At 40.8% G+C, this 19,321-nt stretch overlaps 2 protein-coding genes across 6 annotated transcripts in view; both read right to left on the bottom strand.

The window, feature by feature from the left end:
* Nucleotides 1-1,257, bottom strand: part of PPP4R3B (protein phosphatase 4 regulatory subunit 3B) — a 19,124-nt gene extending 17,867 nt beyond the window's left edge. For all 4 annotated transcript variants that reach the window (XR_013921960.1, XR_013921961.1, XM_080341591.1 and 1 more), the window contains exon 1: nt 834-1,257. Coding sequence is in view for 2 of the 4 variants with exons in the window: in XM_080341591.1 (XP_080197717.1) it covers nt 834-975 (142 nt within the window). In the remaining 2 variants the exon portion in view is untranslated. The remainder of the gene's footprint in view (nt 1-833) is intronic.
* PNPT1 (polyribonucleotide nucleotidyltransferase 1) overlaps nt 1-19,321 on the bottom strand; it is a gene marked incomplete at its 5' end in the record, with an annotated part of 23,545 nt that extends 4,224 nt beyond the window's left edge. The window contains 30 exons of one of the 2 annotated variants that reach the window (XM_080341597.1): nt 3,595-3,768; nt 4,527-4,603; nt 4,933-5,091; nt 5,425-5,472; nt 5,816-5,894; nt 6,346-6,401; nt 6,484-6,590; nt 7,580-7,663; nt 8,097-8,180; nt 8,808-8,871; nt 8,969-9,040; nt 9,623-9,729; nt 9,833-9,886; nt 10,114-10,203; nt 10,302-10,368; nt 11,125-11,161; nt 11,735-11,805; nt 12,937-13,039; nt 13,135-13,231; nt 13,390-13,447; nt 13,938-13,989; nt 14,505-14,691; nt 14,940-15,053; nt 15,751-15,798; nt 15,886-15,949; nt 16,438-16,487; nt 17,158-17,263; nt 17,644-17,718; nt 18,022-18,082; nt 19,122-19,321. In XM_080341597.1, the coding sequence (XP_080197723.1) occupies nt 4,936-5,091; nt 5,425-5,472; nt 5,816-5,894; nt 6,346-6,401; nt 6,484-6,590; nt 7,580-7,663; nt 8,097-8,180; nt 8,808-8,871; nt 8,969-9,040; nt 9,623-9,729; nt 9,833-9,886; nt 10,114-10,203; nt 10,302-10,368; nt 11,125-11,161; nt 11,735-11,805; nt 12,937-13,039; nt 13,135-13,231; nt 13,390-13,447; nt 13,938-13,989; nt 14,505-14,691; nt 14,940-15,053; nt 15,751-15,798; nt 15,886-15,949; nt 16,438-16,487; nt 17,158-17,263; nt 17,644-17,718; nt 18,022-18,082; nt 19,122-19,321 (2,391 nt within the window). In that variant the 3' untranslated portion in view covers nt 3,595-3,768; nt 4,527-4,603; nt 4,933-4,935. Of the gene's footprint in view, nt 1-3,594; nt 3,769-4,519; nt 4,604-4,932; nt 5,092-5,424; nt 5,473-5,815; nt 5,895-6,345; nt 6,402-6,483; nt 6,591-7,579; nt 7,664-8,096; nt 8,181-8,807; nt 8,872-8,968; nt 9,041-9,622; nt 9,730-9,832; nt 9,887-10,113; nt 10,204-10,301; nt 10,369-11,124; nt 11,162-11,734; nt 11,806-12,936; nt 13,040-13,134; nt 13,232-13,389; nt 13,448-13,937; nt 13,990-14,504; nt 14,692-14,939; nt 15,054-15,750; nt 15,799-15,885; nt 15,950-16,437; nt 16,488-17,157; nt 17,264-17,643; nt 17,719-18,021; nt 18,083-19,121 lie in introns of those variants that run through there. The other variant, XM_080341596.1, reaches the window with a different exon arrangement.

Raw genomic sequence — 19,321 nt, 5'->3', positions numbered from 1 at the left:
TCTTCTAATTGAGAGCAATCTCTATAGAGCTGCTTTTTTCCTACTGACACCTGGTGCGACAAGCAGCTCATTTAAACGCCATGTAGCAAGCCCACACAGATTTGACCAGGTAACGCGCTGCCCGGCATAAACAGCATTTTTGTCCACTGAAGCCACGTGGGCTGTTTGCTTTTATTTCCTTCAGCCGTCCTTCAGAAGTGAATCATCGAGATACTATAAACCCAGGGACTTTATCTTGTGTATGCAAGCAGTGTATGTATCCTGGCAACAGCTCCAGAGTCATTTATACCAGTCTTAGGTGGTTTATTTAGCACATTAGCACCTGTCGGCCGACAAAGTGCTGAGCGCGTACCCTCCTCCCTCCAAAACAGACCCTTGAGGTGACTTTAAAGCACAAAAAAACATTGAGCAGCGTCACACAACTCAAATATAATCAGTGGGGAAACAAACAAGTTTTTACAGTAGCGAGGAGGGGAGGAAAAGAGCGCTCTGAAAGCCACCAAAATGATTCTGAGAGTGAACAAGATGTCGCCACATGTAACAACTTCATCTCTGTTCAGCCAAAGGTGATGCAACCTGTTAGGGGCAGCCAGAAGGGGAAACTCCGCAGCCAGGGGGTGAATCCTGCTGCGGAGCGTGGGGGAAGGAGACCTGGGAACCACAAATAGAGGCTGAAATCCCCAGTAACTTCCGAGGGCTTCCCTGATAGCCCGGGGAGCGGAGAAGCCGCCGGCAGCCCGGCCCGGGCGGCGGGGAAGGGGACGAGGCCCAGGCCCGGGCCCGGGCCCATCCGGGCGGCCTAGGCCTCCGCGCCGCCCCGGCCACGCTCTCACCGTCCGCCTCGGCGCGCACCAGCAGCGACATCCCCTTGAGCCGCTCCACGTAGGTGGAGGAGACGTGCCCGGTGCCCCTGTCGTCCCATTGCCGATCCTCGTTGAGGGTGTAGACCTTCACCCGCCGGCGGGTGTCCGACATGGTGCAGCCCCGGCCTCGGGCCTCCGCGCCGGGCCTAGGCCCGGGCCCGCTCCGCCTCCGGGCCGGCGATGGAGCGAGGGCGGAGCGGGGGAGCGGCGGGGCCGCTCAGGGGCAGCGCGGGGCCTTTCCCGCGCCGCTTTCCATGGCTCCCGGACGGCGAGAGGGCGACGCGGCGCCCCGGCTCGGGCCCTCGCTGCCTCCGCTCCGCCGCCTCAGCCGCTACCGCGGCGCCGCCGCCATCTTGTAACCCGAGTCGCGCCGCCTTTCTCTGCCTGCGGCGGGCACGGGCTCCCCGCGCAGGGGCTACGGCGGCCGGCAGCGGCCACGCCGGCACCAGCGGCCGCGGGCGGGGCCGGGCGGGGCGGGAGCTTCATGGTCCGTAACATGTTGTTATGCAAATGACAACTCAAGCGACAACCTGTAAGTCCAAGCAAGTGATCAACCTAAACCTGACTCTGTCCTGCGAAACCTCCCAACGAGAGAAAAACGCTCCATGGGTTCTTAGGAAGACTGCAATTTCAGACAGATCGTGGAGCCTGCGATCCTCCGCTTTCTGTACCAAAAACAAGCTCCGTGTTTCCTCTGTGCTAAGAATAATAGTAAAAAATAATTATATTTCACTGTTTGCACGGGAATAGGGCGAAAGAAAGCAAAACCCTGCACAGAGGCGAGTGCGTGAGACGGCAGGAGAGGGGACAGCGGCCGGTGCACCATTCCCAGACTAAACCAGGCTCCTCCAGCGACACCGGCACAGCTCTCACCTACCAGACCGGCGCACAATGAGCATGGAAACTGATTATCTGCTGAAGCTGTGAAATAAATCCATGACCGTTCCAGGCATGAAATCAACAAGCTCTGTGGAAAAAAGCGGCTCCAGAGCGCAGGCAGACAGCACTCCCTGGGACACGGGGCTCCTTTTTGCACAGAGCAGCATCCAGGAATCACAGCACCATCTTGGCATCTATACCAATACAAAGCAAGGCAATTCTGGGGCGCTTTGCCTGAAGAAGATATGCAAGACTTGTCTCAGCAGTTCTTAAATATTTGATTTAAACCCAGGGTAAATACGAGGGAAGCAACACATGGGAATCTCTGCGCCGCGAGATTCACAGAAGGCAAAGCAGCACTTCTTCATTGTGGTTTTGCACCTGCCACTGGCTCATCTCTCAACATTGTCACAAAGGAACAAGCTAAAGCTGTTAAGAGTTCCCCACTCCTCATCAAAACCAAGAATTTCATTAGGCTAGGTTACAGACAGAGCAAGTCACCAAACGTCACAACACGGAGCAGCAAGGAGCTCTCATTTCTTTGGTTGTTCTCAGAAGCAAACCCGACAACTCATTCCTAAATCACTGAAAAATTTCTGAAGTAGAATTAAGAGACTGTACCATTCCCTCTGGCATGTGATCCCACAAGTGCAATTACACCAGCTTTTATTATAGTACTTGTAATATTTATTGCTGTTACTCAAAAACAGCCCAGTTCCTGACACTTTGCGCCTGTGTGAAAATTTCGGTTCAGTCACACACATGTATTTCTGGCCCTCTCGACCTGGCGTAATGCTGCAACTGCCCAGCTTCGCTTTCCAAAGCCATTCCTTTCAATGAAGCTAATTACCCAGGCAGCAGAGACAAAAATGGTTATTTCAAACATAAAATAAAGCAGCCGGGGCTGAGCTCGCTTCCAAGCACCATGAACCTACCTGCTCTCCCATCAGAGCTGATCCCACCGGGTCTCAGGAGCCCAATGCGCTGCCATCGAGGGCTCTTGGGTGGCTTGGAACACCCGAAGCCACCTCCCCTGCCCTCCAGGGCCGCCCCGAGCACCGCGCGCTGACTCAGGCCTCGGCTCCAGTGGAGCTGCTCTCCCCAGGTAGGACCGGCTGGTTTGTGCTCCTCCCAGACACTTCCCAAGCATATTGTTTTTTTCCCATCCCTTCCCATAGGGCCTAAAACTTGTTATAAGTGTAGAAAGGCAGGTTGACTGTACAGGTTCTGCCACAGAGAAGTAAAGTGTCTTTTTCCTACTTTATCATCTAACAAACAGAAAAAAACCAGCACTACAATAGTTGATTTACTGAGACCACCACCTAACACAAACCATTAATACTCCTGTTACTGCAGGTGAGGCGATACCTTTACACGAAAGAATGGGATTCTTTTGGCTCCTAAATCATTACGTACTGGTAATGTGCTGGCTAAACCAGGGTTCTAAAGTTAGTATTTCATGTAGTATTTTAGGAACTAGAGCATACATCTGTTCTACTACAAAAAGGAGCCTTACAGAAACTATTCTACAATAAAAGATGATAAACCTTGGAAAAGCACTTAGATTGAGGAGGTCAGTTTCTGAGAACAGCGATAAGAAATGGAAACATCTGAGCTTCTGTTTAAGGACTTTAACATTTGCCTACATAATTTCATTAACACTACCCGGGATATGTAACAAATGAGATATCAGTCAATTAAACCACATTAAGCAAGGGCATTAGAATTCTTACTAAGAAATAACAGAATAAAGTCCTCAAAGAAGAGGAGGAGATTGCTAGGGAAAACTTCTTCATTCTCACATGCAGAAAGACAGACAGAAGCAGGCCAGTAATTTCTTTCTTCTTTAATATTTTAACTTAGAATTTAAAAAAAAAGGCAGAGCATTTTTACTGTACATTCACATTTCTCCTCTCCCCAGTGCTCTGGTTTTTCTTGCAGGAATTCAGAGCCCACTTGCCAACAGGTGGGAAGCTGATTTTCTTTTCATGTTTACCTACGAGTGGTAACATCAGAATGGACATCTCTTTGATTTCCAAAGTCTGTACCTCACAGTAGAAAAATAAGCAGCTCTTGTGAGGTCCTGGGAAATGTTTCAAAGTCTAAGACAGACCAGTGAACCCACTGATGGAACATGATTAAGAGCAGAATTCTAACACTCCTAATGAGGGTGTTTTAGGGGAAAGATTTATCACATCAATTGTTTAATCTAAAGCAATTATTTTAATGTTTTAATTATATGCTTTAAAATTCAGTGTTAACAAACCCAGATAATACACGATGATGTTTCAGCCAGGTTCTTTGTTCTGCCCCTCTTCTGCTCAGACATTTCAGCAAGTCTGAACCCTATGACAGTTATTGATGGATTTATCTGAAACAGTGTTGATCATATTAAAGGTGACACTTCCAAGTCTTTATGTTTTGCTCAACATTTCAATCTTGCACACTGACAAGCCAGTAAAACTTTGGCCAACTGTGCCTCTCAACCAAGTACCCAGGATAATTCCTTCTCCCAGGAAATAATTGTTAAATACTTGCTTCTCGTCTTGACATTCTGATTTTCAGATGACAGTGAGAAGAATCTTAAGCACTGAAATGTAATCTGCTCTTCAGCCTCTATAATTCCCTGTTCTTAGATTCTCATCTCACCCTTGCTACACAAGATAAGAGCATTGGTTGTTTCTATTTAAAAGAGTTTTTAATCAATTTGAAGACTTACAAGTTCTACATCACCTTTAAGCATAAATAGTGTCTATTTAAAAAATATGATTCACTACCATCCACCTGCAGATTCTTGCGCAGACATCTACAGATTCTAGCAAAGGTCACTTGTATTTCCAGGAACTATCACACCTTTTTGCCTGAAAGAGACAGAAAATACTCCGTAACCAACTAATTACATCAAGGCACGAAATTAAGAACCGTTTCTTAAAAAAATAACTCTTCAGTGAGTTTTAATTTCTTCTAGTGTTGTGAATCATTCCTAGGAGATTGCTACAGATTGCTTTAAATTATCACTGGTGCATCGCATTTCCATTTGCCAGTCTCATTGTGTAACTGCTCTTGATTATTGTGTGTGCACAGCTCTGAAGGGTAACCGTATGACACAAAAATCAGACTGATCCAATTCTTCACCCTGGTTGTAAGGAGAGCAGTATGGAGTCATCTGGAGCTCTTCCCGTGGCCTTACCTGTCACTGGGACGGAGAGGACGACTGTGAAACAGTCCCTCCCATGACAATACTGTTTTTGTCCGTCAGGGTTTTAAGCACAGTCGTGGCTGGCGACTGGAGAATTTTACGTGAGAGCCTCATTCTACCGTCTGTCGGATCACGTCCAAAGTATTTAACCTGTTAAGACAACAAACCACTTTGAGGCTGGTCAACTTAAAGAGCTGGAAATAGTATTTTCCGTGAAAGGCTGTGGCTTTTTTTGGGTCCAATTTGATGCTAGAAAAGCCACAGACGCCATTTAGCCTATATTGCTCCATCAAATTAACGCGTTGCCTAGATAGCAAGAGTGTGACACCAAAAAAAAAGAATTTGAAATGATCAGGCCTTTAACCAGCAGAGAAAGGGAACCCAATATGGCAAAATATTTTCTTCATAAACACAAAAAATTCACTCAAATTCTAGAGTATGACCAGCAGTTCATCAGCATTTTAAAGTCAAGAGGATAATTACCTGAATTTCTTGTCCAACTTCTAATCCCAGGGCACTAGGATGTTTGATCTAGAACACAGTGTTTTTCAGAGAAAAAAAACATTTCAGTGTGATGAACTTTGCACGGTTAGTTACAAAAGTTCCTTCTTTGAGGGATTCGTCATGCTACACTTCACACAATCATCGTGGCTCAACACTACGTGACCAACAACAGGTTTGAAATGTTCCAGGAAAAGGGCATTGCAGATCTAAACAACTTGGGACGGGTATAAAAGCAGAAACAGTGGGACAGTAGAAGGCAGTTAGTTTGTATCATTAAGTACGGGGCAAGCAGAGGTTAAACAAAAAGGTGCTGCTAATCTCAAATAAAACCAAATAGTGTCTAGTTGATACTTGTTTAAGCATGGATTACCTTTCTTTGATCAAGCTGTGAGTTATGAAGTAACACCGGTGTCATGTTTGGATACAATTTTACCATCACTCCAGAATCTCTGCACAGAAAACAGCACGGTTATTTCAAAGTACACAGATAGATGTCTGGAGGTATTTCACTCTGCGTATTGACCTCAAAACAAACTTAGGAAACTTTTCATATCAATAATAACATGTCCAGCCATTTTTCATTAATTGAAAGTGGATGGAAATCACTTATTTCAGGACAGTATATATCCAGAAAGTGCATGTAATTTCAATCCAATATTTGTCTTGCACAAAAGTAAAAAGCAAATTCCTACCATCTCTCTCAGATACAAAGATGAAAAAAGGCCTAAAATTTTACAACAGTCTTATTAAGAAATACAATAATATTTTCAACAGAAAATATCAGGAATGATGCAGGTGCCAATGTCACCAGCATAAGCGGTTATTTTACATCATATTATTGCATCAGGAATATAGCTCTGTAAAACTAATTTCTACTTCAAGCCAGAGCACTTTTCATACCTTATTTCAGTTATCGTGGCTGTATAAACTGCACCAAATTCCAAATTAACTTCCTGCTGTAGAGGGTTGAAAAGAAAACAGTAAGACAGAGTCACAAAACACAAACTGAGAAAGCAACCGACAGAAGTCTGTCCTCACATCATCTTTGCAGATTTCACCGATAAATTCTCTTGCTTCGTGCATCGCACCGGGCGTGGGGGCAAACACGGAATATGTCTCTTCATCCAGCTGACTCACAGTTACACCTTGGGAACAGAATTTAAGGAGAGGATTCAGGTGATCATTGCGACTGTTGCAGCAAGCAGACAATTCGCATTCAGTAAATACTTGCAGAGAGCATCAAGTGCCCTATTTAGGAAATGGTAGTGAAAAAGTTATCAACTTTGAACGTGGCGCTTGAGGCCAGGCAGGACAAACTACTGTGTAAACAAAGAAAATCCATTTCTTCCAAGAAAAGTAACGAGGTCAGCAAACTGTGGTCACACTACTCGCTACCAGTTTAAGCCCCAGTACAGATCACTCCTACAATGTGACAGCGAGTTGGATTTCTAGCATATGCCAGCGCCAGCACTGTAGGAAAGGGCTCATTGTTCCCTCTTCACCACAGAAAAAAAAGCACTTTAGAAGAAGAGCAGCTGCATAGATTTGATCTGCACTTCAGCATATTCATGATCAGACTTGCTTGACTCGACGTGATCAAGGCAATCTGCAATACTGTCCCTAGATGAACCTTTAATTGCCTCTTCAGTAGGCCCTGAAAAACACTATCTTGTGTGCACCAAACTTGTGGGAATTCCTGCTGCAAGCCAGCGAGCTCCACTGAGTTCTTCAAAACACACATCTCTCTCCAAGAAGTAGCAGACTCGGTTTGTACTGAGCTTTGGAACAACTAAACCAGCCTCAAAACAAACGCAAATACTGGTTTGCAGCGTGCAGCATAAAGCGCAAATTAAAAAGGACCCTTTTCTCTCCATAGTTCTTCCTGTCTACTTAGAGGCGGTTGCTGCTGAAGCGCAGGTGTCGGGTTTATGGAGCTGATCTACAGAACAATTTGGGAAGTTCAAGTTTAGCGACTTACAGGGCCATAAAGACAGCAACAAGATCCTGCAACAGCTGTGCTGGTAATGCCTGTGCTACCAACATCTACTCATTAAAACCTCACACTTGTAATTTTCCTACAGAGAAGTTAATAACACATCAGCATAAATTATCACAGGAAGCAAGAATGTCTTACCTGTCTGTGCTTGAAGTTTTTTCAAGTTATAGGCCCCAGGACCAACGAACCTTAACCTTTTTGATAATGGAACGTGGATAGTTTCTAAAACAACATTTAAGCATACTTTGAAATGCTAAGTATAATAATCTCGAAAGCCATCAAAAAAATAAGTCACATAAATTTAGGTTTTAATCTTCTATAGCTACTTGTATTATTTGCTGAATAGTGATGTGATTACATTTAAGTACTAAAATAAGTGAAAATACAAATACTTCAAGTTTCACATAACTTCAGTTTCATTCTGTTTCCTGGTGTACAGTGAAGTATTACAGTGCTGCCACACAGCAAGAAAAAAGCCCCAAACACCTCATCTCAGAAAACCCAAAGAAAAAATAACCCATGAGGCAGGTGCAGAAACATACAACCAGCATTCATTTAAAAAAACCTGTTTTCAGTAGCAACTTACTGTTAAAAAGATAATTATAAAGATAATTATAAAAGACATACATTCTTATCAACATAGAACTAACATTACCTACAACTGGTCCACTTTCTTTTCTGTTAGGTCTGGGTTTTGCCAGCGTTTGGTTCATAATTTGTAAAATCTCCCTCTTTGCAGCTGTAGAGGTTGGCGGGGGACAAGAAGGAAGGAAAAATAGAGCTTTGTGTAAGATTTAAACAAATTAAACAGTTTTTGTTATAAAGTAGGTAAACATTTGTTCATAAAATGTGCCTCCTGCCTAACTGGAGAATTTCTTGTGGTAACTGAAAAGTCATGTAATAGGACATTCGGCATCAGTCCAAATCCATGTGGGTGTTTTGGTACCACGTTCCACATTTACCTAACAACAGATGCGTCTTCCCTCTCCCAACTTTCACCAATTTTATTGCATTTTTTCACAAGTTACCCGTTGTACTAAACTCTTGACTGTTAGCATTGCACAATTTTTGTTCTAATACAAAGTAACCTCCAGGAGCAGCAGACACCTTCACTACGTATAATAACAGGAAACTCAGGTGTGCTTTTTGGAGGTTGAATGCTTTCCTCTCACACAAAGAGCTGCTTATTTTGCATCAAGTGCCTGTATTGAAGTATAACAGACAAAACACCCAAACCAGAGCAGTTTTTTGAAGACAGCAGCTTTTTTTTTCCAAAACGAGAACAAAAAGTATATAATAAATCATTACTTAGTTTCATAAAACTTACAATTTAATACAATGGGTGCAAATACAACAACGGCCCTACCTGTGGCTTGCTGAATAGCTTCCATCACAATTTTGATTGGTATTCCTGGCAGTTTCAGGTCAACCTAATACAAAAAGAGTTAAGTTATATCAATATGTAAGGAAAGCTTTTTTAGATACATTCTCAGAGCTCCATTTCAGGGAGATTTAATGTTACAATACCTGCAAGGCAGTGATTCCTTTATTAGTACCTGCCATCTTGAAATCCATGTCACCATAGTAATCTTCAATTCCCTACCAGCACAAGCAGAAAGAAAGAAAATGGGAGTAACTTCATGCCAGTGTCAAGTCTCATTAAAGCACATTCTATGTTTCAATAAGCAACAAAGAACTTCTGCAGCCTTGGAATTACTTCCAAGACTCACATGGTTTTCTTCAATCTTACTTTGCTGTTCAGGATTAACACTGTTCCTTTCTCTCATTATAAATGAAGAGCTTTCATGGACTAGTTTCTGAACAGCAGATCCACAGCTGATTGCTCATTCTCTACCCAATATATTGTATTTTTCAGTAAATTAAAGTATTCAAGAATTATTAAGCTCTTTCTCCCAAGCGAAAAGACAAAATTAATTGGAAAGAGAATGCTTATGAGAGCTTAAAAGAAATAACCGAGTAATTTAAAAAATAAGATACATGACCAGACATTTCGTAGAGATTTTTTGAAATAAGGGAGGAGTTTGGGAGACAGAACAGAGAAGATAAAACTATTCAATATTTCCAGTAGCTTATGTTCCAGAGTTAACTGAGTAAAATGTTACAAAAGGGTATTTTACAGAATTAAGCAAAAATAAACCCAATAATGCTAGAAATGCTTACCAGGATGTCTGTCAGCAAACGATAGTCCTCAATATCTCCTTTTTCCAGATCCCATTTGGTAATGAGCCCTATTGCTACACCTGCCACTGCACTTGACACTGGAACTCCTAAGTAGTAAATAAAAACGTATTTTTATAACCTTTGATCATTTCCAAATCCTACAACACATTATTATATGTAGTTTATCCTTCTAAGTGCCATATTTTGTACCTGCATCCATTAACGCCAAACTTCCACCACATGCAGAAGCCATTGAAGAGGACCCTATGGGGAAAAAAAGTATTAAACATTGGTCAGAAGTATTGGAAACAAAAGTTGCTAGTGATACTCTTCAATGACAGTTTGAAACTTAACTTAGTATCAAGATTTAAAAGGTTAAAAATGAAATCTAGTACCTAAAATGCCTACAACTCAAGTTTTTCAAACTCAAGCTTTTTTACGAACCAGATTTAGTCTCTGGCATGAGTGCAAAAAGAAGAAAATCACAATACCATTTGACTCTAAGACTTCAGAAGTAACTCGTATTGTGAAGGGGAAATCCTTGGGAATAACTGGTTTCAAGGCTCTTTCTGCCAGTGCACCTGTTTAAAACATAAAAATCAAAGAATCCATAAATAAAAAAAATCAGACAAAAAAATATTAAAACTTACAGCATGAGAATTCTCTAGACTGAACTTACCATGTCCGAGCTCTCTTCTGTTCATACCGGTAACTTTGCCAATCTCATTAGTTGCATAAGGAGGAAACTATGAAGTAAAAAAAGTGTATACAGAAAATTAACTAGTGGTGCTTTTTCCCCTTTCTAAAACATACACTCAGAAAAAATATCTTTCAAGTTTTGGTGCGTCTCAAGGTAAAAACAAATAACTTAAAAAAACACCACATGACTTCCATCAGTCACTTAGTTTGCAAACCAGCACCAGTTCAGGTAATGTTTAGTAAATGTTTTACTCTCACAGAACAAAAGAGAATAAAGCAGTTGCAAGGTAGTTGAAAAACAACACACCAAGCTTACTCCAATTCAACTTGTCAAACAACATATCAGAAACCTTGTTTCTGTCACACAGATAATGGGACAAGATACGCCTGTTGGCTCTCGGAAATACTTTGGGCAAGTTCCAAAGGCTGAGAGAGATCCAAGATGTAAAAGCACTTATTTACTATTGGTGTGGTACTTCAGCTGAAAATAGTAACAGAGTTTACTAAAAACAATAGAGCAGGTTAATCCTGCTTTCAGTAATAATCCATTCTTAAGGAGCAAACCTAATGTTAAGACACTAAAAAGGCTGTATAAAATGGCAATTTACAAATTATCTAGTGCTTTTTAGGAAACCAGCTCTTTGTTCATAAACTATGGTATAAATTCGTATATTAGAATTAATACCTTTAGCAAATCTAGAGATAATTTATATCCTTAGAAGTGACCAGTTTCACCTTTAAACGTAGGACATGAAGCCCTTCTGTGAATCATGCAGAAAGCTGTGACACAGTAAAACTCTCACCTCATAATGCAGCATGAAGTTTTTATCTTTTATTCCACTGTTAAATAAAAACAGGACCATGTCAAAAAAGAGCAACCAAGCAAGTCTTACATACAATAGTTGGAGAAAACCACACACAATTATCTGCCTTTGTTTTTTCTTCCCATTTGAACCAAACTTGATAAACAGAACAACACTTTATGGACTTTGTAAATCCAACCTATCAAAACTTGGGAGAAATAGACTAAATGAGTAGAATACACATTAAGTTCAAACTGTGGTGATACATACTTGGAACAAAGGCAGGACCAACTTTAATCAATTGTTTTATTTGAAGAGACTTGATATATGGTCACGATTTTACAGAATCAAGAGAAATTCTCTATTTTCTTTCTCTCAAAACCAGATTGGATATTACTTGTAATACTCTTCAATTTCAAATGTGTGCCTATGTCACCTTAACAAAACACAGCTGTCAAGGTGTTTTGAAAACAGGTCACTATGACTTTACACATTTTTCAGTCCTAATGAACATATATATATACATGCATGTCAAAGTTCAAGGAACTTTTATCAAATGGGCTTAACTGCTTACCCTCTTCTTACCATTAACACCAAAAGATACACATACCTCACTGCTGTTGAGATAAGATCTGATTTTACACTTGATTCTATAGAGTCAAACGTAACCGTACAGAGAACCTAAAATAAAAAGACATAAATAAATAAATAAACTGCTCTTAAACTCTTTCATCGCTCACAATTTTTACTGTTTACGAGGAATTAAAAAGAACTATTTCGGCAACAAACATGATGCCTTCACCTGCCACTTCTGCAAACTTTTTTCTTTTCCCTTCCTCACACAAACGTACTCATAATCTGTACAGATCATACGATCTTACAAGCAATCACACTTAAAAATACTCACTTAATGCTTCTCAACCTGGTAAGAGTCTAGAACAGTTTGTTCACTGAGAAACCAAACTACTTCATTTGAGAGCCAGATGCAGCCAGTGATATTTTCAGTAGGATAAGAGGGGACAACACCAAGAAGTAAATCACTGTTTGCAACTACTCATGCACCCTGTAGTAAGTCAGATCAACGGCTGACAGCTATAAAAATACAGGAGACCACATCTTGAGTACAATCTTAATTCAATTCACTCAACATCTGACGCTTTTGGCAAAGAAGATGGAAAAAAAACGTCATTAATGCAACTTTTTTGTAAAATTTCCCTATTTAGTCCAGGTTACATATGAAGTTCCTTTTAAAACATTTCTCGGGACATGCACGATTTAGCACTGCCCTACATACCAGTTACCCATTAACTGAGTCACCCATTTTGCTAAAAATGAACAGGATTATAATCTACATAAAAAGCGTTTGGACTTACCCTATTAACAAGCAATTCTACTTTAAAAGCCACCCTGAACGGGAAAGCTTTCTTCTCAAACCACCTTCCCTCCAAGATAAAACCCAACCAACTGAAAATGTCCCAAATTGGCCAACCTGAACTGAACGAGGAGAGTCCTTACAGCTTCTAAATTCGGTTACTAGACATTCTTCAGAAAGTCTGGAGACACAATAATGCTTAAGTGACTTCTTCTGGGTACATATGCTTAGAAGGTTATCCTAACATCTGTACTGGTCATGCAGCAAGGAGCCAAGCCTTGTCTACTGTCTTAATGGATATATTTAATTAAATCTATACTGTCTTCTAGTTATTACTATTTGAATGTGGAAAAAAAGGAAATGTTGCATTTAAATGACAGATCCAAGTCTTTCCACTTCTGATAAATTAATTTACAATTTCTGATGTTTAAAGATACTACCTGTGTTTGACCTCTCTGAAATAAGGCTGATCCATGGAGCATTTTAAACATGTCCACTTCACATTTGATATCTCTGAGGGAAGTCAAATCTCTCCCGTCACACCTAAAGTTACAAGCACAAATTATGAGATCAATGCAACTGTATTTTGGACAAAAAGTTAACAGAAATATCATTCAGCAGGAGTTTAATATACTTACCTTCTATATTCATTCAGAACAAGATTTCTAAAAACCTCTTTGGAAACCACATTGAAAGATTCCATGATTTCATAAGGCTCAGCCTCTGGAAATTTTTCTGGGTATAAAAAAAAGACACTGCATCACAAGTTGGGAAAATCAACTTTAACGAACTTTTACTACAGTAGCTCAGCCCACAAAGAGCATGCTGTAACTTTAAGTAGTGTTAGCTCCATTTAAGCATTCTCTAAATATTAAGAAAGCAGAAAATAATACCTTTCAGCTGTTCTTCTGTTTCAAGCCTTATTTTGTTAATGGCTTCATCTCTAGAAATCTAGAACACAGGATTTGCAAGCAGTTAACTCTACAGGACAGAATAACAAAAGAGGTTTGGGTTGTTGCGTTTTTGTTTGGTTTACAATTCTGTAGAACTCAAGGAATGAGGAAGAGGATTGTCACACCCATTCAAACACCCATAATCACAGAATACCAGGTTGCTATTCTTCCACGGGGAGATTATTCCAATGGCTGATTGTTCTCATCATGAAAAATCTCCCTCATGTCCAGTCAGAATCTCCCCAGGAGTAACTTGTACCCACTACATCTTATCTTCTCCATGGGACTCCTTGTAAAAAGGGAGTCTCCATCTCCACCCACTGCAAACACATATTCTGGTAGGTAAGAATTTACAGAACAATTTATTGTTACTATTGCAAATATATGCAGAGAAGAAGAGTTTTCATTAACACTACCTTAAAGAACTAGATCTTACTAGATTTTCATTACGATATTAAAAACAAGTGTATCACATTTGAATTACTTACTTTATCATGGCCAGAATCTGTGAAGACTGCATAGATCTTGTTAAAAGCAAGTCTTTTGGAAGAAAAGAAAAAAAGAATTTTTGAAAACACAGCTTAAAAACCAGTTACATCATTAGTTTCTTTTGAGGACTAAGAGTTTGTTTTCATTAGCAGCATGCAAGCACTAGACTGATATTTATAAACATGGCTGGATCCAGCTCTTCTTCCTGCCACCTCTCTGAAATGAGTTCTTGCTTCCCCAGCAAGGCCCGTCAGGAAGAACATCCTGATTCCCCTCCTCACCATCCCACTAGAACAGCACAGGAATTTCAAACACTTTCACTGGGTTTTCAGATGATTTTCTTTGCCCTATCCTTCTTACTAAGTATAAAACAAGAAAGCTGAAGACCACATTCATAAGTTCCTATGGAAAACCCAGAAAGCAATTTTGAACATTCAAAGCATGCTATGTTGTTAAACAAAAACCCCAAAATACCTGATCGGAGGTCATCAAATTAAATAATCATTAAATAAGCATTTTGAGTCACTTGAGAGAATTTAGATCAAAATTGTTCGTTTTGAACTTACTTCTTTGCACATTCCACAATCTCTTCAGGAGCAACAAATAACTTCTGGACAGTTCTCTTGACAACACCCTGTTCTTTCACTAATTGTTGAATTGCGTGGATGATTTGCTGGGTGTGCTTCACCCCTACTTTGATGGCATGACAGAAGTCTTGTTGCAATATGTTCTCGGCAGTTGCTTCCAACATGACTATCAACAGAAAGTAAAAAATTAAGTAAATTACTGCTTTATTGCTCAATAGCAATCTAACTCAGCTGAGGAAATGGAGATCAACATTAAACTACATAAATATAATGGATTTTACTTTACCTAACCTATCACTGCTGTACATTCCTACTATTGTGTAAAAATACAATTCCAAAGATAAGGGAAATATCTGGAAAGAGGTACCTACATGATTTTCAATGACTCAACATATTAGTAATTAACCTACTTACCAACTTGACTTTGTGGAGCTCCAGCGACAACTAAATTTAAAGCACTAGAAGACATCTGTTTTCGAGTGGGATTGATAATAGTTTCTCCATCAACCAATCCTACCCTTACTGCACCTACACAGAAAATCCACAAAATTGTTATTATTACAAGGTAGTTCTTTAAGGTGTCATTTCACTTGGAAAAGTATACAATTAAAATCAGTAATTAAAGACATAGATTAATTTTACAATATTAGCTTGTTAGCTATATATTAAGAACAAATCTGCAAGGCAAATTTACCCATTAGTGAATTTCTTTTGCGTCGTATTACCAGGCAGGGTGTATAATGCCAGATAGCATTATACAGAAGACCGTAAAAGTATATTGGGTTTTTTCTAAGCATTTGAGCGTGTTTTCTAGAAAAAAGGCAGGTGAAAGGAAAATACAGCTAAATATTTGTTCTTGGCTAGATCATTCTCCAAAACCACAATGAAATAAAGCTCTTCTTGAGTTCCTGGAGAAAAAGTATTCTGATCTAGCTGTTTTCTAACCAGTGCTTTTTGAGACCAAGTTTCTTTAAAGAAAAAAATTAAGTTATTGGTCTCTATGCTAAACTATTTCTGGATTATAAATCCTTCCAGAAGTATATCCCACCCAGAAAAAATAATCCTTAAAAGTGCAATAATCCTATCCATTGTCAAATTATTTCCAACACTTGAAGCAAAAGGTAGCACGCTTTAGATTCAGATTCTTGTTAAAAAGAAAGCCCAAACTATGGTCTGAGTTTTCCATTATGTTCAAATCATCCATAGTTTCAAAATATTTACTTACCAATAGGACCATTCCATGGGATATCAGATAACGCAAGTGCTGCAGAAGCTAGAATGAAGAGATTAAGAATCTGTATCAGAAAAAATGGATCACATGAAATCACACACAAGCAATAATTTTTAACAGTCCTCTCACCTCCATTAATTGCCAGGACATCAGGATCATTGACACCATCTACTGCTAAAAGATTACAAAGGATCTGGCATAAGATAAAAGACAATGAATCATTTTGACCTATACATCTTTATTAGCTGTCAATACAAAGCTAAGGACAATAAAACAAAACATTCCCCATGTTTATACAAACCTATACTGCAAATGAAAAGTTTGTTCAGATATTTAAACTAGAAGGCTCACAAAATACCCCACTAATATATAATATCATATAACATATACTAGTAGCCTTTCTTTCCTCCGTGGTACAGAGGATATTTGAATTTTGTTCCTGTATCGCTACAACAAAATTTGGAAACTAGCATGTAATAAAAATAATTTAAGATGAGGAGACGACAACTACAAAGCAGTGTTACACTATTAGACTGTTTTTCAAAGTGTAAAATCTTCCTGGATGCTAAAGACAATTGCTTGTCTTAAAACAGTGCCGATATCTTGTCAAATTGTCATTGGACATACCCAAGTTTGCCATTCTGAAGGTATCTATAGTTAAGGAGAGTGAGCGTGACCTACCTGTGTATCATAAAAGTAGCCTGCTGGAAAGAGTGGCCTGATTGACCGATCTGCAAAAAAAAAATAGTCAAACTCTAAGATATATTTGGGTTTTGGTGATTAGTATTCAATTTATCTTGCAATAATCTCACAAGCAACTGCCAAAATGGTTGAAATGAAAGACCCAAACAAACACAAAGAGAAAAGGCAGAGAACCCAGAAGGATATTTAGCATGACATGTAATCAACTCTGGAATTTCCTAATTCTTTTTGTTGCTGTCCTAAAATGCTGATGTATTTGACATCAGTTTTATATAAATGTTGAATTTCAAGGTATTATCCTGTTCATGAATGGAGAAAGCCACAACACAGATGACCTTTCAAGCAGCATCAAGAGGGAGAAAAGGAGCGTATATCAACCAGCACGGCTGCCTTCTTGTATTTCAGAGCTCAGCCCAGTTCTCTGTGCATGCAGATGTTAGCTCTGCAGTTAGGATGAGATCTTAATACTAACAAAAGTGACAAGAGTTCTCAAGATCCAGTCTTACATATAAAGGACACAGCCCCAGCTGGTACATAATTTTAAAAATCAGTACTGATAAACAAAAAACTACAAGTTTGTTTTCTTCTGACATTGCTGCAGAAACAATCAACACTGCAAATAGCAATATGAATTACTGTCTTTTCAAACATTCAGGAGGATATTACAAAACACATTGTAAATAAAATGCTTCAGCCTACCTATTACTCTGCTTGTAAGAATTTCTTTATCAGTGGCACCAAGTTCTCTTCTTAGATAGTTTGTAGGAATTCTTCCTGCTGCAGCAGCTTTCTGACGATAATCAACCTTTTAAAAACAAAACAGGGATTCCTAAATACAATAAATATTTATTTCAGAGCCACAGAATCACTCAGGTTAGAAGAAACACCTCAGTGCTCTATTATCCAATCCCCCACTCACAGGGGAATCATCCAGCTACACTTGGATGTTCTGGTAGACAAAGTACACAAGGCTTTTGTGGAAAGCTTTGCCAAAGTCAAGGTAGACAGCATCCAGTGCTCCTCCATCACCCATTTTATCATTTACTTACTTTAAGTCCAGGGTCAGTAGAGTCTGATATTTACATTCCTCACTCCCCCCAGCATTTTGACCTCCACTATTTAATGATTCCTACTGCTACGGTGACCACTGATCACCACAAAACTAATGTTGACGCTAGTACTTACCACTAATGGCATAAACTGAGATGCAGAAGGCTTAGTCTTACTGACTGCTGTGACCATGACTGCCGTGTCACCTAGCTGGGTTAGAAAAAAGACATTGAAATTACCTGGAACCAAATGATTTTCTGAAGTCCTAAAGTTATTCACCAACTAAAACTCCAGCATATTCTTTGCAGAAATCAACCACCTAAATCCATGCTTCACACTACTATTTTTTGCTTTTAAAACAAAATGTTTTTCCTATAAAACACAGTTGTACATCCATTAGAAATAAAACTGCCCCTTGAGGCTGTTTCCTTTTAATGAGCTCGGATGTCCTAACAATGACTTCAGATCCAGAAATTTCAAACTTGTATAAATTTTAACCTTTTTTTTTCTTACCTGAACAACAGCAGATCCATCAGCAAACTTAGCAAGTTTTCCAGAAGACAGTTCCATCTTTCTATCAGAGAGAAATAATCTATTACTCATGGCAAACCCCAGTTCTCAGTAACTTCTGCACTCACCTATAGCACCAACTGTACAGAATGTACGCTACACTTCATACTAGAGACAAAAATCTTCATTAGGTATGGAAACTGAAACTCTTTGACAAAAAGCGACCAAATCTCCTTAACTTTAATGCGCTTTTGCCTCAGCCATCCTGTTTCTTTCACCTTAAAGCAAAGACTTGCAGCCATCAGATGTCACCTAAAGTGACACCTCAGGCTTAGAGGCAAAATGCTTTGCTCACACTGGAGGATGAATCACTCACTGGTTCAAGTTGTGTTGTGGAATCTTTCCTCTAGAAAGGGCAAGTACACTCCTGCTGTCCCCTCACACCCACAAAACACCTTTCCCACCACAGCTACTGAATATTCAAAGAATTACAGAATCAATTGGGTTGGAAGAGACCCTCAAGATGACAGAGTCCAACCATCACCCACCCCTGGCACTGCCCCACGTCCCTGAGAACGTCATCTCCATCTGTCCAACCCTCCAGGGATGGTGACTCCAGCACTGCCCTGGGCAGCCTGTTCCAATGCCCCACAGCCCTTTGGGGAAGAAATTGTTCCCCACATCCAACCTCAACCTCCCCTGGCGCAACTTGAGGCCGTTTCCTCTGCTCCTGGCGCTTGTTCCTGGGGAGCAGAGCCCGACCCCCCTGGCTCCAAGCTCCTTTCAGGCAGGTCAGAGATCAGAAGGTCTCCCCTCAGCCCCTGTTCTCCAGCTGAACCCCCCAGGTCCCTCAGCCGCTCCATCACACTTGTGCTCCAGCGCCTTCTCTCTTCTATTCAGGAAAGGGAAGGAAACAAACACACCCGCTCCGCACCCACCGTGACTGAGGAACAGGGTCTGTGTGTCGGTGACAATTTCTCCTCACGTTCGTTTAACCCCCACCCCGGACAGCCCTACCCAGAGCCGGTACCGAGGGCCACCCCTCAGCCCAGCCTGAGGCAGGGGGGAGCACCCGGAACGCCGTCCCACCCTTCACCACTCACCTGCCCCCCACCTCCACCGTCACCGCCCGGGAGGGCCCGGGCTTGGCCACAGCTCCGCGGGCGGGCACCAGCCGCAGGACGCACCCGCCCGGCAGCCGCAAACGCCGCCATCGCGCCGCGGCCCCGCCGCCCACGGCCAAACGGCCGCCAACGGCCCAACCGCCCAGCGCAGCGCGACCACAGCTCACGGCCGCCGCCAT

This window comes from Nesoenas mayeri, assembly GCF_963082525.1.
Source record: "Nesoenas mayeri genome assembly, chromosome: 3".
In the NCBI taxonomy this organism is placed as follows: domain Eukaryota; kingdom Metazoa; phylum Chordata; class Aves; order Columbiformes; family Columbidae; genus Nesoenas; species Nesoenas mayeri.
This window is presented reverse-complemented; position numbering and strand designations above follow the sequence as displayed.